At 35.1% G+C, this 18201-nt stretch overlaps 1 protein-coding gene across 4 annotated transcripts; it reads right to left on the reverse strand.

Moving 5' to 3' along the window:
- Positions 1-614: 614 nt before the first annotated feature.
- Positions 615-18020, reverse strand: LOC115213965 (zinc finger protein OZF-like). 4 transcript variants are annotated; one of them, XM_036504354.1, is made up of 2 exons: positions 17938-18005; positions 615-2866 (listed from the first exon to the last, which is right to left on the reverse strand). In XM_036504354.1, exon 2 carries the CDS (start codon positions 2196-2198, stop codon positions 960-962), a length of 1239 nt encoding a protein of 412 aa, XP_036360247.1. In that variant the 5' UTR covers positions 2199-2866; positions 17938-18005; the 3' UTR covers positions 615-959. The 4 variants fall into 4 exon arrangements, with proteins under 4 accessions (XP_036360247.1, XP_036360246.1, XP_029639593.1 ...); XM_036504353.1 differs by lacking the exon at positions 17938-18005 and adding an exon at positions 7295-7523; XM_029783733.2 differs by lacking the exon at positions 17938-18005 and adding an exon at positions 7278-7523.
- Positions 18021-18201: the final 181 nt, after the last annotated feature.

Below are 18201 nucleotides of genomic sequence, written 5' to 3' on the forward strand. Positions count from 1 at the left end.
ATATTTGAACTAACCTAAAGTTTGTATATTTCTTATCATTGCTTAGTACTACTACTAATATATTTGTTCTGACTGGGTATTGGCAAAATCTTCATTTGGATATAGGAACTAATAGCAAAGTACACCTAACATTTATCATACAGCTTAGCCTTTATGTATTCTACTACCCATTCCTTTCTACTCCTTACAAACTCATAGTTATATTTAAAAACTTTATTTACTTTACTATTCCATCCTTGTCATATACTGCCTATGTGTGGTCCTGCTCTAATTATGGAATTAGTTCTTGACTTGCAGCATGTTTTATCAAAATCCAAATCTCTGTTATACTGCAATTCTTTATCAAAAATTTAGATTTCCAATAGATGTTACTAATTCCAATAAAAGCTATTTTCAACTTCTACATCCCCCTTTTCTAAGTTATAGTTCTATTCTCAAATTGATAATTTGAAATATTTATTTTATTTTTGAATTGACATGTTGAATACAATAACTTGCAAACAAAACCATTTCAGTTAAAGAATAAAAAAATCTTACAGTAAATCACCTTTCTTCCAAACTTATTGCATAAACAACTGATATAGATTATTGCAGCTTAAATTCACAAAGACAAAAGTAATTGAATCATAATACACAACTATCAACTGTTTGTAACATCAAAATAGTGACAAATGTGTGAAATCAGATCAGATATTTATATTAATCCAAAGTGAATCAATAAAGAGGTTTATGAATTTATATAAAGTTTAATCATACATATCATAACTTCTTTTATTTACACTGATTTTCTACCAATGAAATGGCCCCATTGACACAAGTAAGTCCAAATTTATTTGCATTGTAGAAGGTTCAGTTCAACATTATATCATTATTGCATAGTACTAACTGCCTCATAGGAATTCCATTGTGGTTTCCTGAAATAATAATTGGTATAATTTATTCAAAGTAATTCTATTTTTTCATGTCTTGTCTTTCAAGTGATTTTGTCTATGACTACTCAAACTACCATTTTTTGGGAATGTTTCTCCACATATATCACAATGATATGATTTTTCACCTGTGTGAATACGTCTATGTCGAGTTAAATGTTGATTATCAGAGAAGGTTTTACCACAAATATCACAATAATATGGTTTTTCACCTGTGTGAACACGCACATGTAGTGTCAAATGACTGCTCTGGGAGAACGTTTTGCCACAGATATCACAGTGGTATGGTTTTTCACCTGTGTGAACACGTACATGTAGTGTCAGGTGACTACTCTGAGTGAATGTTTTACCACAGATATCACAGTGGTATGGTTTCTCACCAGTGTGAATGCGTTTGTGTTTAGATAATTTACTACTGTCAGAAAAGGTTTTCCCACAGATATCACAGTGGAATGGTTTCTCTCCTGTGTGAATTCGTTTGTGACTCGTCAGAGTACCATTCTCAGAGAAGGTTTTCCCACAAATATCACAGTGGTATGGTTTCTCTCCTGTGTGAATTCGTTTATGAGTAGTCAGAGTACCATTTTCAGAAAATGCTTTCCCACAGACATCACAACGATATGGTTTTTCACCAGTGTGAACATATTTATGACTACTCAAATAAGAATTTCGGGAAAATGTTTTTGCGCAAATACCACACTGATATGGTTTCTCTCCTGTGTGAATACGTTTATGAATAGTTAAGCTATTACTATGGGAGAATGTTTTGCTGCAAATATCACAGTGATATGGTTTCTCTCCTGAGTGAATATATTTGTGTCTAGTCAAATGACCATACTGAGTGAATGTTTTGCCACAAATATCACAATGATATGGCTTTTCACCAGTATGAATACGTCTATGATTAGTTAAAGTGCTACTTTCAGAGAAATTTCTACCACAGATATCACAATGATGTGGTCTCTCACCTGTGTGACTGTATCTATGACTAGTTAAATAACACTTTCGAGAGAATGTTTTATTACAAATATCACAATGAAATGGTTTCTCACCAGTGTGAATATATTTGTGAACTGTTAAACTACTATTATAAGAAAATGATTTACCACAGATATTACAGTGGTATGGATTCTCAGCAGAATGAACAGCTTGGTGTCTTGTTAAGTGACTATATTTAAAGAATGTTTTACCACAGGTTACACATTGATAAATGTTCTCATCTATGTAAATATATTTATGAATAGGTAAAGAATTGCTTTTAGCAATCATTTTACTATAAGTCTCACAATGTTTAAGATTTTAAGCTTGTATGAATTCATTTTTAATCAAGTACATTATTAGATTGTGTGAATATCTTCCTACAGGCATTGGAGTGTTGAGATTTTTTTTTGTATTTACACATGAGATACAAAACTAGATTCTGACTGCATTTGATTGTGAACCTTTCTTTCACACAATTTCTCCTCCACAAGTTTCCTCCTTCTTTTATAATATATATTTCCTTTTTGTAAATTTAGTTAAATTTCAGATGTCTCATGAAGAAGAATATATATATTATATGAAACTTTCAATAAATACTGAAGATTACAATATATATTCTCTGGGTGTAAAATGTGATGTTTCACAAAGTCTGTAGATGTCTTAGTCATAAAGAAACAGTTTCAAGATATTTTATTAGGACAGTTATTTTTCTTTTTCCTTCAATCTTGGAATTAAAAACAAGTAAACTGACTCTAGCTTTGAAGAGACGCCTAGATATGAAAGATATTATACGTATCCCTTTATAACTATAACTTAAATTTCACAGAAACCTAATCAAGGTTATAAAGAACAGTTAATTAGGTTCCTTGATAATGTCTGTCTTCCATTTTCAAAATCTGAAGTATTTCTTGATATATCTTGAATCAGCAATTACCATTTCAATATCACCACAAACTCTGAAATAAAGAATATAAAGTAGAAAGGATACTGAAAACTGAGCATGAGGGTTATTAAGCAGGGGAGACTTCAACAGAGACACGAGATGACAGAATGATAATAATAAAAAGGCTCAGAAAACATCTCCATAAGAAAGAGATAATAGAATGGATATGTAGCACAAATGGATGATGTGGTGTGTGAATGGGGACATTAGAAATGAGTTAATGATAAGCTACACACAGATGTCAAAAGAATAGCATAATTAAGGATCATAAACATGACAATATAAGGCTGGGAAGCTTAGACAAGAATAAGATCATTGAAATTCTAGTTCTAATCACTTCTGATAACAGATCTTTAGTAACAGCTTGATATCAATGTTGAGATGTCAGTTTATATGTATAGATGTGTGTATGTGTGTACTAAGAAGTTTCCTTCCTAACCACATGGTTCTGGTTCAGTCACATGGCATGGTACCATGGATAAGCATCTTCTACTATAGTTCCAGGCTGACAAAAGTCTTGGGTGTGCATTTGGTAGTCAGAAACTGAAAGAAGCTCATCATATGTTTATTTATATGTGTGTGTGCATGTGCTACTGTCTCCTTTTTTTGATATCACACTAGCAGTATCGCCCGACGTTGCTCGGGTTTGTAAGGGAAATAACAATATAAACATTTTTAGAGAGTTACTTCCCTTATATAAACCGAGCAAAAAAACGCATTAAAAAAAACGAAAATATGATGGTAAATTTTTTTTTAAATCGTAGACTCATCGTAGACGCGCACTAATACTCAGAAGGGCTCGATATGAATCACGACAATAAGATACCCGCTTTTGGTTAAACTGCACCACAAAATGTGCAGTTTAATGTGCAAAATCGGAGGAGACAGACTCTCACACAACTTCAGTTTTATATATAAAGATAAAAGTTGTAAATGAGTGTTAGTGTCATGCAAGCAGCACTCTTTATTTCCCATATTCCATGAAAACATGTCTGGTGATGGGGAAATATTATCTCACTTGAAAACAGGTAAGGGTTGGTGACAGGAAGGACAGCTGGCCATACAAAACCTGCCTCAACAAATTTCGAGTAACCGATGTAAGCAAAGAAATAAATGGATATTGAAATGATGAGATGATATATATATATATTTTTACACACACACACACATGTATGTATATACACCTGTGTCATTATAACTTTTATATCCACATTCCATGCTGGTATTGGATGAATCAGTTCTTATTTGGAGTTACCGCTCTCACAGATGGGTCAGGAGATTGTCTCACTTGTACATTCCATTTTTGACATGGCTTCTATGGCTGTATGCTGCTATTCCTAACACTAACCACTTTACTGAGTGTAATTGGATTATTTTATCAAAGCACCAACTCAAGGGAGGTTGTGGTGTCCCCAACCAGACTAAAGAGTCTTCTCATCTCTGAATTGCCTCTACCCTTTTGTCATCCACTTTACAGAATGTACTAGCATATTTTACCATAGTACAAGCCCTGATGAGGTTGCACCGTGCAAGGCTAAAGAGTCCTCACTACCCAACAATGTTTCTGCTCACTCAAGGTAATATGATCAAGAGGGTAAATAGGAGTGAGAGTAATGACAGAGGAAGAACAAGGGTGAATGAAAGAAGACAACAAGAATATAGAAAAGGAAACAGAATATGAGAAAATAATGAAATAAAGAGAGTGATAGCCGCTACATGTTTGCTTGTGTGAGACAAAATAAGAGACAAAGATACAGAGAAAGAGAAACTGAGTGGTTGAAACTAATAGAGATGGGTGGTGGTAAGAGAAAATGATGAATAGTAAGAGTGAGTGGGATAGTGAGGAAGTAGTAATAACTAATGACACAAAAAATGATGGTAGTAAGTATTGGTTATGATCTAACATAATCCTTTACAAATAAGTATGTTGCAAAGAGAGAGGTTGAATAAGGATGGAAAGAGGTTTTGAATCTGCTCATTATCCAGACAGCATGGCACTGTGAACCGAAAAGATACTCAGTGTCAGAGAAATTAGATGGTTGGATAGAACCATTGCTATCTTTAGTCATACTTGCTGCATAGTACAATGAATAGAAGAAAAAAGTGAGTGATAGAGAGTTGAGAGAATTAAAAAAGTGATGGGACACATTAAGCAAGAGACCTAAAATGTAGGTATATTATATCTCCCAATTTCCTTCATTCACTCCATTTTAATGCTTGCTCTGCCATGCCTTTATGGGTATTCTCCAGCACCAAATCTTGCAACACAGTCCCTTCTTATATCCATCAAGAGGCTGAACATATTGAGGTCAGTTTTCACCACTTCATCTCATATCTTCTTAGGTCATTCTCGTCCACAAGTTCAATTCACTATGAGTGTTCTGCTTTGTACAGCTGCCACCCTCCATATACATCTGCCCCAGAATAAACTTTATCCTTGCCTCTTATTCTCAGATTTTCTTTCATACATACTAACATTACACATCTAGAAAATCAAGCTTGCTTCATCTCTTTCTGCCAATCTCAAATCGTCTCTATTTAAGAACCACGTCTAGCAATTGTGCAGCATCACAGTTTGTATACAAGTATCATACAATCTACCTTTTACTTTGAAAGGGAAATACCACTTTGTTTACCAGTGGATGTAATAGCTCACTGATCTTTTTCCAACTTGATTTTACTCAGGTTGTTGCACTTTTGAAACCACCAACTTCATTATATATTAGGTCACCGAAGTGAAAAAAACAACAACACAGAACAAACAAAAAAAGCCAACTTCTAAGGTACTATTTGGACGTTTGAAAGTCTGTTTCACATGTGTACTTGTGTTTACATGTAAATTTGTTGCTGAGCTTTTTGCTGACTGAACTTCTGTACCTTGCTTGTGAGACTTACAAGTCATTCATCACTTGCGAGCTTCTTCAATATTCAGCAAATTACAGTGTGGATGCCTTCGGTAGCAACCACCACATTACAAAAATTGAACCCAGTCATAGATCTTCTATAATGGAATAGGAGAAACGAGTTGTTTTTGACAGCGAAAGTGAACACAACAGTGACAAAATATACGTAGATGAGTGCTAAAGCATCATAGGAAGGAAACGTAGATCCAATGGGTCTTTTTTTATATTTTACATGAATATATAATTCATGAAGAATTCGATGACAAAAGTTTAAAATAAACACATTCACCAATCTGTTATTACTGCAGGCGTTCTTTTTATTCCGGAAGTGATTTTGTCCAGCATCGGATCATATAATATACCCAGAGTTAATCAATTTGTAGCATCTCCGTTTCTCTAACCAGTTTCAATTTATCGTGTACATCATTCAATTTAAAATGTAACTGTGAAAGTGCAAAATCAAACGTAGTCATCGCACCTATAGAAATTGCAGGATAGATGATTCGAGTAACTAAAATCGTCTTTCTCTACAGGGAAAAGTCTATGTCATTTTTATACATGTTATAGTTTAATTATCGTACGATTCCTCATGCGAGCAGTTCAGAAAATCAGATCAGTGCACCCTAAACTCTCCTCTCCCATACACCAGCAGAGGTGGTTTAAAAAATGATTTGAATACAGAATTGGAATATTTTGTGATGCAAGCTGGAAACAATACTGCTATCATTACGAGGAATGGGATTGGATCTTTGCTTCATATAGACCAAATTAAGCCTAAACGTAGTCACTTTAAACACTAGTGTAGCTAGTGGGGGCGGTAGGGGCTGCACTTTTGGGGTCTGCTGAAGGCAATGTATTTCTTGTGGGGTCCGGGGGCAGCACACATACTAGCTACGCTAGTTACTTTAAATAAGCTAGTATAATGACAAGAATGGTGACGATACTAATTTTTCTGGTAGTGCCCCTCTTGGTATGAGAAGCACCTGTGGTAGTGACGAGGAACACTAGGGTAGAAAATGTTGTAAAGGAAATCGTAGGAATACTCGATCTATATGTGTATGAAGACCGGGAAATATGAAGATGTTAGCATAATAGAACCAAAAACGATGGCTTACCTAATTATATATTGTGTTAACAAGTCTGAGCAGAGATAAGAGACGAGAAATTACAAACAACGTAGGGAACAAACAATGGTTTTAATTGCTTTTGGATTTTTACCACAACTGATGTCTTTCGTTAAAGTGACGATAATTAAGTACAATAACACGATAAACCAAACTATTTATATACACAGAAACTGCTTTAGCAGTTGTGACAATACGTTACAATTAATGACAAATATTTCAAAGTCATAAATAGTAAATAGTTTCTTAAACTGAGCGTCACCAATGCTTATTTTTAAATAGAAGTTAAGCCTGCGTGTAAATAACATCTCAGAATTAATACATATTGAGGGTGGTTTCAAAGATATTTGCACTAAAACATATTCAATAATTAGCTACTGATAGTAGATTAACTTACTGTTTTCTTTGTCTAACCTCATTCTTTGATGCCACAGTATTGATAGGTGAAATAAATATATAGGTATTAACAGACATAATACACTTCTTACATATTCTTTTAGCTTAATTCACTTGTTTCACAGAAAAACGTGATCAATCTATCGAATAATAAGCCATACTTTCGTAAAACTAATTCTGCATAACTACAGATTTCGGCGGAGGTAAAGGACGAGCACTGCACCCCATTTCGGTTTTTTTTATTCCTACAGAAACCCACTTTTTCGACTGCGGAGATTTCAAATCTGCAAAAAAAAAAAAAAAAAATTGGTGAAAGACTTCCACTCCTCCATGTTCTCGCAAATTATTGGGTTTTTTCCCCAAAAAACAACTACGTTTTCGGATACGGAGATTCCGGAAAATTGCCAAAAAACGGAATTTTGAAATTTCTGCCCCCCGCCCTAATTTCTTCATTTTTTTCACTTTTTTCTGTAATGCTAACCCTAACTCTAACACCCTAACCCAAACTCTAACTCTAAAACCCCAACCCTAAAACCCTAACCCTAACCCTAGGTAGAAAAATCTTTTGAAAATTTTTTCAGAATCATAATAACCGTATTTTTCCGCATATTTTGACAAAAACAATTTCTGAAAAAAATTTTGGAAATCTTTTTCAGAATCATAATCTCCGTATTTTTCCGCATATTTAGAAAAAAAAATTTCTGAAAAAAGTTTAAAAGGAAGAAATTAGGTGGGTAATTTCAAAATAACGATTTTTGCCAATTTTTTTGGAGATTCGTATTCTCCGTAGCCGAAAACGGGGGTTTATGTAGAAGAAATATTTAAAAAAAAAAAAAAAAATGGGCTGTTCTTTGGGGGGGGGGGGACAAAAGGAAGTCTTGCCAAATTGGGTTTTTCAAAATTTTACCCCCTTTCCCCAATTTTTCACTTTTTTTAAAAAGAAATTTTGGTCAATATAAAGATCCTCACCCGGGAACAAAAAAATTAAAAATTAACCAGCCTGGTGGGTGTTAACAAGTGTGTGGAAAACGAATATGAAAAAATAAAAATGCTCGCTGATGACCCTGGAGATGGGGAGGGGACTTTCGGAAAATTCACAAGATCTGATTTTTCCGTCATAAATTCGGATAAACTGGATATATATATACTCTTTACTCTTTTACTTGTTTCAGTCATTTGACTGCGGCCATGCTGGAGCACCGCCTTTAGTTGAGCAAATCGACCCCAGGACTTATTCTTTGTAAGGCCAGTACTTATTCTATCGGTCTCTTTTGCCGAACCGCTAAGTGACGAGGACGTAAACACACCAGCATCGGTTGTCAAGCAATGCTAGGGGGACAAACACAGACACACAAACACACGCATACATATATATACATATATACGACAGGCTTCTTTCAGTTTCCGTCTACCAAATCCACTCAAAAGGCTTTGGTCAGCCCGGGGCTATAGCAGAAGACACTTGCCCAAGGTGCCACGCAGTGGGACTGAACCTGGAACCATGTGGTTGGTAAGCAAGCTACTTACCACACAGCCACTCCTGCGGCTATATATTGATTTTTTTTAATGGAATCCCACGTTTTTGGTTTATTCTTTAAAAAAAATATTTCAAGCATCACATTTTCAACATTTCATCATGCTATCACAGTTTTGTGAGATTTGGCTGTTATTTCTAGCATGTGGATAACCTGCTTGAAGGCTTGAGGGTGTATATATATGTCCATGCACGACAGAGTGTAAGCGCCCTGAGAGAAATGTTGGGCATTAGAAGCATTGGATGCAGCGTGCAGGAGAGACGATTACGTTGGTATGGTCATGTACTATGGATGGATGAAGAGAGATGTGTGAAGAAGTGCCACTCCCAAACTGTTGAAGGAATTTTGGGTAGAGGTAGACTCAGGAAGACATGGGACAAGGTGGTGAAGCATGACCTTCGTACGTTGAGCCTCACAGAGGCTATGACAAAAGACCAAGACCTCTGGAGACAAGCTGTGACTTCGAAGACCCAACAAATGAAGTGAGTTCATGGCTTGCAGCAGTACATAGGGCCTCACAGAGGAAATGACGAAGACCGAGACCCCTGAGATATGCTGTGACTGTGAAGACCCAACAAATGAAGTGAGTTCATGGCTCGCAGGACAGCCTGCTGTGCTAACCCTGGATCATAGAGTGACCCGCTGTTCTCAAGGAGACCTATTGAGTCAAGTTCGTTAACATCAAAATATAATTCAAATGGAAATTGTAGTTAAGATACCGGTACCGGTGACACGTAAAAAGCACTGTCCAAACGTGTCAGATGCCAGCGCCACCTGACTGGCGTCTGTGTCAGTGACACGTAAAAGCACCAACTGATCATGGCCGTTTGCCAGCCTCTTCTGGCCCCTGTGCCGGCGGCACACAAAAAACACCCTCTACACTCACGGAGTGGTTGGCGTCAGGAAGGGCATCCAGCTGTAGAAACACTGCCAAACCAGACTGGAGCCTGGTGCAGCCTTCGTGACTTACCAGACCCTGGTCAAACTGTCCAACCCATGCTAGCATGGAAAACGGATGTTAAATGATTATATATATATATGGCTGTGTGGTAAGTAGCTTGCTTACCAACCACATGGATCTGGGTTCAGTCCCACTGCGTGGCACCTTGGGCAAGTGTCTTCTACTATAGCCTCGGGCTGACCAAAGCCTTGTGAGTGGATTTGGTAGACGGAAACTGAAAGAAACCTGTCATATATATGTATATACATATATGTATGTGTCTGTGTTTGTCCCCTCCCCAACATCGATGGAAGTATGGTTGATGATAAATATCAGTATGGGGGATGTGGGTGAGAGAAATGATATAACACAAATTCGTAGAAGATTTCATTAAAAAATATCCATTTTTCTGAAAGTTATGATCCCCCAAATTCGGTGGGCTGGGGATTCTCTTTAAACACATAGTTTGCCTTTGGTAGGAAATATGTCATCAAAGTGGAGTGAATTACTTCTCAGACAAATTTAAAGATCCTGCATATTTAATTCTCAACTTAAGCATCTTTTAATTCCATTTTCTTTTTATTGCAAAATGAAATAAAGTTTTTTTCCTTGCAGTCTTGCTAATCACGAATAGCACTATTTCAAACTTCCTGGGAATGATCGGCATGATGTAATTCAGAAGTTAATCATGTTAAATCCCACCTTCTATGAAGTTACAGATTTTTGAGGGACGATAACAGACATGAAATAGTTCAAAAAACATTTTTCGTGCTTTGTTTCTTTCTGCTTTTTCTTTCTAATTTGTCAGCTGTTCAGCAGTCATCTTCCTTTATGTTCTTCAATGGCTGCACTAATTCTGTGTAATATATATATATTAATCTTTTATATAATCTTTTACTTGTTTCAGTCATTTGACTGTGGCCATGCTGGAGCACCACCTTTAGTCGAGCAAATCAACCCCAGGACTTATTCTTTGTAAGCCTAGTACTTATTCTATCAGTCTCTTTTGCCGAACCGCTAAGTTATGGGGACGTAAACACACCGGCATCAGTTGTCAAGCGTTGTTGCGGGGACAAACTCAGATACACAAACATATACACACACACATACATTCATATATATACATATATACGACGGGCTTCTTTCAGTTTCCGTCTACCAAATCCACTCACAAGGTTTTGGTCGACCTAAGGCTATAGTAGAAGACACTTGCCCAAGGTGCCACGCAGTGGGACTGAACCCGGAACCATGTGGTTCGGAAGCAAGCTACTTACCACTCCTATGCCTATATATTTTTTTTTGTGTGATACAAATATGAGGAATGTCTACACTTGTTAATTGATAAGTTTTACCAATATAGTTTAACAAAACCACTCTGAATTATTTCTATAAGTTTAAATTTGTTTAAATTATGCAAATTACCTACTCTGAGTCTCTCGGATACAGAAGATAAAGGGACAATTTTCATGCTACTGAGGCAGAAACGGGTGACTATGTGTTCTTATCTCAAGACAATAAGTCTGCTCCTTTCCTAGTGGCATATCAACATTGGAGAATTCTTGAGATTATTCTCCCCTTATAATATAGAGCTGATCTTGATTGGTACTTGGTAATTATGACACACACACATCCTCTAGAAACAGAGACCATTTTTATTAATTGAAAATATATGCTGTATAGTATTAGATATACTTCTGTTTGTATATGCTATTCCTTTTATTGAACTGGGTACTCATTTAGTTTTGCGGGTTTTATGTGCAGGTAGATGCATGTGACACACACTGGCCAAAGATGTACACAATTCCATATATGTATCTTAAATAGATTGATATTAATATAGTTGCTGGTTATGGCTGGCCTCCTGCCACCCACCCACTAATTTAAGAACCTAGTGATGGGTAGCAGTAAGAGGATTTTGAATTTTTATAGAGATTTTCAATGTTGCATCTCCCTATTACAATGAGCTTTGGCAGCCAGCAGATTTAAGGGACACCACTACTTAATGCTGGGACCTAATACCTGCAAAAGGAATTGCCACTGTAAAGTCATTTGGTTTACTCCACCCTTTTCACTCAACATCAAGACATACATGGGAAGGATATTCCTCAGATTAGTGAACAAGCACTTCACGTAATCCCATAGATATGGATTTTTATTTAATAGAAACAACTTAAGGGTCTCTTTCAGCTGTATGTTCAGTGCTAAAAAAGATTTCAGTGAGCACCCCTAAACCCTGCACAGAAGCAGGATGCCCCTAAGGCTGTGGTCAAGGAGGCTGAGGTGGAGTCTGGCAGTAACAGTTGTGATAGCAGCACCAACAACGTATCCAGCGGTAACAATGATTGCAGCAGCAGCAGTAAGAGCAACATTAGTAGTACATCTGGCAGCAGTTGTAGCAGTACATCTGACAGTAACAGCAACACTGGCATTGGTAGTGGTAGCAACAGCAACAACTGCAGCACCAACATCGTATCTAGCAGCAATAGCAACAGCAACAACAGCAGCTGCACCAGCAACATGTGTAGCAGTAGTGCAAGGATCCAGACACAGAGATATGTTGGGGCAACAGAGAGCCCCTTCAAGCGATGTCTAAACAACCACAGGTCTTCTTTCAGGATCCCAGAGAGGTGCAATGATATATTATTGGTCAGCTGTGTATGGCCTTTAAAAGAATAGGGGATGTCATACAATATTAAACAGTAGCTCCTGGAACAACCTGGACCATACCTTAATGAGAGTAGATAATGTAAACCTTGCATGGCCAAGAGAGCAAGGATCCTGAAGAACTTGCTTAACCAAGAGGCCTTCTTAAACTCCAAAAGTGAAGTATTTAGTTAATGCCCTCATCAGAGGAAATTTATGTTGAAAAACATGGAATTCCCCACTATAGCTATGTAAGCTGTTCCTGTGCTTACAGCCACAACAAGTCACAACAATTTTTAATAACATCCTATTGTAGGAAATAATTATAACTATTGGACAATTTTAATTACAAAATAACTATTTACAATGAAAAATAAGCGCTACAGATTGTGGATATTTTTTAACAATTATTTTTTGTAAAATGATTTTATCTATAAGACAATTTTAAATATAGAAATAACTTTTAATATAAAGTAAGTCTAACGAATTACAATTTTAAACATAGAATAATTCATAATATAAAAGACAAAAATAAAATTTCAATTCAAAAGTTTATTTTAAAAAAGAGGCATGAAGATCATTTGGGCCATACCCTTATGATTTTTCCGTGCAATGGAATCTAAATTTATTTTATAATTTTTAAGTTAATTACACCTGATAAATGTTGAAGTGCAAAATTACTAAATTCATGTGATAACAGAATTGCATTTTATCTAATAGAAGTTCATCTTCAACATTTAGATGTTTTGAACAAACATTTCCATTGAATTGTTAAATTTGAGCTGTGTTAATATTGGATTTTATGACTGATTTAATTTCATTGTGGGAACAAGCACAACTTCAAATATGTCCGAGAGCCATGAAATATGTATGATACTGCAAAACTAAAATGCAGTGACACCATCATGCACTTCTAGATTGAACTGTGAAACTGCTTCAGCGGCTTGGATACTCTTTAACAAACTGAGTCCAAGGCTGAAAACCAGTAGCACAATTTTAAGCATCACATGTAAAGATTAATAACTCAAGAATTCAGGTTTACCAGGAACAAGCAAAAAGATTGGACATAAGACTGCACTACAGAATTCATTGAGAGTTATAATTGTGCTTGGACACCATTAACTATCAAGTACTCAAAAGACAAACAATTCATTTTGCCTATGCTGGTGACAATGAATACTGTTGCTCTGGACATGAAACAGGTAGCTCCTGTTGAGGACTCATGAAAACTGAACCAACTTAAGTCAACTGTGAAGGGCTACCTATCAACAAAAAAAAAAAATTCTTGGTATTCAAGGCGTAATTATTTTGAATTTTGAAGAAACATCACAGTCAATGATGTGACCATTTTATGACCCTACTCAACTATGATTTGTTCATAGATACTACTCCTCACATATTATGAGTGCCTAAAATATAAAGGTGTGCAAATCTAACCACAAACTGAAGAACAAAGCCCCAGGTGTAGATGGTTTGTCTGGCAAAATCCTCACAAATTATTTCAATGTCTTGTTTTCCTGGTTGTACGGTGTAATCACCTGCATCTAGGAACAGGAGACTTAAAATCTCTCCAACAAGACTGGAGTGACACAAGTCTCCTCTCTTTCTTTAAGAAGTATGATACATATTCTTGCAACAATTAATGAGGCATCGCAGCCAAGATATTCACTGTCATTCTACGACAAAATTTCTCCATGAGCATCAACACAGAGCACAAAATCAGTACAAAAATCTTTGCTGATGCTCCATGTTTTGGATTTTGTGTCAAATTCTGTTTGTTGTCATTGATAGAGTGATTCTTTTCAACAGCTCTTGCTCAAAAGATACCTCCCTGGGTTTTGGTAATGCATTCTGCTGTTGACAAAACAAAGTCATTTCTGATGTTACACCAGAGTCCTTCCCAGAATGACTTAAATGGTAAGGTAGACAGCTAAAAAGAGAATTAGTATGATCAAACTGGATCTTGAATCAATGTATAGCATCTGCCATTAGAATCATGACTGGCATCAGGCATATGTGATTACATAGCATGGTCAGCTTCTGTGGATTCAGTTTCAGTTTTAACAATATATATATATATGTTTGTGTCTCCTTGTCATTAACATTGCATATTTGTAAATGAGTGTCAGTCATTTCCCTATTCAGCAAAAAACTTATAAGGCCATGGAAAAATATTACTTTGCTTGGAAATAAATGAGGGTTGGTGACAGGAAGGACATCTGGCCATCATAAGAATGCCTCAACAAACTCATGCAAACATGCACATTAAAAATGATAACAATGATGATCTATAATAGTTTAAATGCAGTCATCTGCAAGGGAACTCTTTTCAATTAAGACCGGACTTTTAAAGTAAATCACCCTTCCAGCTACACAAACTTACTATACTATAAATAACTGATAAAAGATATACATTGTAGATTATTGCAACTTCAATTTAAAGTCACAAAAGTAATTCCGTTACGAAACACAACTATTGTCAGCTCATAACATTTTAATAGTGACAGATATCAGTGTAAGCAGATAAAATATTAAAATTTAATTATAAAATACATCAACTTTATTTGTTATTTAAATAAATGATCCCATTTACACATGTAAATCTATATACACTTCTTTAATCATGCTGAAGAATGTTCTGGAAATTCTCCAGATTGTGTTGGAGAGAGAAAAAAAAGAAAGTATAGTTTGTAAACATTGCAAATCAGTAAAATTATTTTTTTATTAATCAGTGTATGAAAAATTTTATTGAAAATTTTCTTAACTATGTAAAATATTTGGGTGATATATAAGACAAATTTTTAGAAAATTAACAGTTAATAAAAATTACAACACACTGATTTATAACTTTTTGCAAATGTTACAAAATATTCTTAAATAATTCAAGTAATATTATATAAACATGTCTTTCGTTAATTTTCTGTGATGTTCTTCAAACATTCATGGTATTAATTCCATTATGTCATAAAGTAATAATTTTACAAATTCTTTTAATTATTTCCCTTGTTTTACAGTCTGTTTTTCATGTACTTTTTGTTTGTGATTAGTCAAAATTTTATTCTTAGAGAAAGTCCTACCACAGATGTTGCAGCGATATGGTTGCTCACCAGTGTGAACAGGTCTGTGGCGAGTTAAATGCTGATTATCATAAAATGTTTTACCACAAATATCACAACTGTATGGTCTCTCACCTGTGTGACCACGTACATGAATCTTTAAATGTGTATTCTGAGAGAATGTTTTACCACAGATATCACAGTGGTATGGTTTCTCACCAGTGTGAACCCGTACATGTTGAGTTAAATGAACATTCTGAGAGAATGTTTTACCACAGGTTTTACAGTGGTATGGTCTTTCACCTGTGTGGATGCGTATATGATTAGTTAACCTACTACTACGAGTGAATGTTTTCCCACAAATATCACAGTGGTATGGTCTAATTCCTATGTGAGCTTGTTTGTGACTAGCCAAACTATAATATGCAGAGAAGGCTTTCCCACAGATATCACAATGGTATGGTTTCTCACCAGTGTGGGTACGTCTGTGGACAGTCATGTTACCTCTTCCAGAGAATGTTTTCCCACAGACATCACAACAGTGTGGCTTTTCACTTGTGTGAATGTATTTGTGAACATTTAAATTAGAACTTCGGGAGAATGTTTTACCACATATACCACACTGATATGGTTTCTCACCTGTATGAATACGTATGTGATGAGTTAAGCTGTCAGTCTGAGAGAATGTTTTCCCACAGATATCACAGTGATATGGTTTCTCACCTGAGTGAATATATTTGTGTCTACTCAAATGACTTAGCTGAGTGAAACTTCTCCCACAAATATCACAGTTATATGGCTTTTCACCAGTATGAATACGTCTATGATTAGTCAAAGTACTGCTGACAGAAAAGGTTTTGTCACAAATATCACAGTGGTGTGGTTTCTTGCTTCTGTGAATAAGTTTGTGTCTAGTCAAATATGTATTCTGAAGGAATACTTTACCACAAATTAAGCATTCAAAATCTTTTTGATCTGACTGAACACCCTTTGAGAATAAACGAGTTTTTGCAATTGCTTTGCTGTAAATTTTTTTAACCTTAAGGCTTGTAAGCAGTACATTAGACTGTGTAAATGTTTTCTTATGAATGTCAAAGGGACATGATTGCTTTTGTACATCTACATGTACCAGATTAGATATGTCATTGGATTCAGGCTGTGTTTGATCATAAACCTGGTTTTCACAAAGCTTTTCTTCCATAATTTTCTTCTTTCTTCAATGATATATTTAAAAAAAAGGAGATTGATTTATAATGTTCAATGAAAGGTAAGCAAATTCTATGAAACTTCTTAAATACTAAAGTTAGAATGAATTTTCTTTTACAATAAAAGTTGAGATTTCACAAAGTCTGAAGATATCTCCTTCATAAGGAAACAATTACAAGATATTTTATTAGGACAGTTTCATTTCCTAGAGTTCAATATTGCAAACAAAAATCAGCAAATAAACAAACTCCAGTTCTCATGATCCACTCTGATATGAAAAGACATTATAGATAAACCAAATTGAATCTTCATGTTCTATGTCTCTGTTACAATCTATTGTGTTCTTGATAATGATAATCTTCTGTTTTCAAAATCAAATTTCTTGATACCAGCAATTACTATTTCAGTATCTACACAAATCCTGAAGTGAAGAATATAATGATATAATGTAGAACGGACGTTATGTACAGAGAACAGACACAATAGTACAGACATACAGTGAAAACAAATGAAAATTTTGAAGGGAAAAAAATACAGGGATAATAGATTTAGACAAGCAGAATATTTTTTATTAGTGTTAAAATATAGAAAGTTTAGAGTAATAGTATGTATAAACAGATTGATTTAAATGTCTTTATATCCACCTATCCATGCTAACAGAACCACCTCTGTTTACTACAAGAGAGCCTATATGTGATTAATGAATGCGAGAAATAGGAGCCAAATATTCCTGGAATTATAACCTGTCTTGAAAATGAAATGTAGCTTGAGAAAAAGTGGGCTGGCGTGTTATAGAAACCTAGCTCAAACTCGCGCACTTTTATGTTGTTTCAGTGTTTTGTTTAAATAAAGGAGAAACAAATTCTTTATTTAAGGAATGTTCTGTTTTCAGAATGTCTCAAGATAAGATTTCTAATATGGCACTTTTCCTGTCGTATCATAGAATGGTTAATACATGTTAACACAAAAACTATTTGAGGTAGTTATCGTTTTCGTCCGCACGATCTGATTTGGTTTGAATTTCCAACATTAATGTAGTTTTACATGCTAGTCATGAAAATTACATTGTTTTTTTTTTTTCCACACTATTTAAAAATGAAAATGTTACAACCCTTTAAAATTCGAATTTTTTTGCTAGTTTTAGCCAATAGAGATTAAACATAAATGTAAATAACATCTCACCATTAATACATATCGCGGATTGTTACAACAAAGTTGTTTGCACGAGAAATACTAAAATATCCTGTTCAGCAATTAGCTATTGACAATAGATCAACTTACTGTTTTCCTTCCGTATTTTCATACTATTTGATGCAATAATATTTAGAAATGAAGTGAAATCCAACATCTTGCTCCTTCCATGAACTCAAAATCGATGACAGATCAACTTGAAATTCATTAATACAGAGCTGATGAATGTATCATTAGCCGCCTTTTCGTAAAAAAATAATCCTTATAAACTTAAATGATATTTGTTGGCTTTATTGCATAACAGAGGGTTCATAGATTGACTGTTGTTATCGAATGATTTCATTATTTAAATTT

Source organism: Octopus sinensis, linkage group LG7, assembly GCF_006345805.1.
Source record: "Octopus sinensis linkage group LG7, ASM634580v1, whole genome shotgun sequence".
Lineage (NCBI taxonomy): Eukaryota > Metazoa > Mollusca > Cephalopoda > Octopoda > Octopodidae > Octopus > Octopus sinensis.

Coding starts and splice junctions, on each gene's coding strand:
- LOC115213965 (XM_029782969.2), bottom strand. CDS start 16,651: ATGGAAGAAAAGCTTTGTGAAAACCAGGTTTATGATCAAACACAGCCT.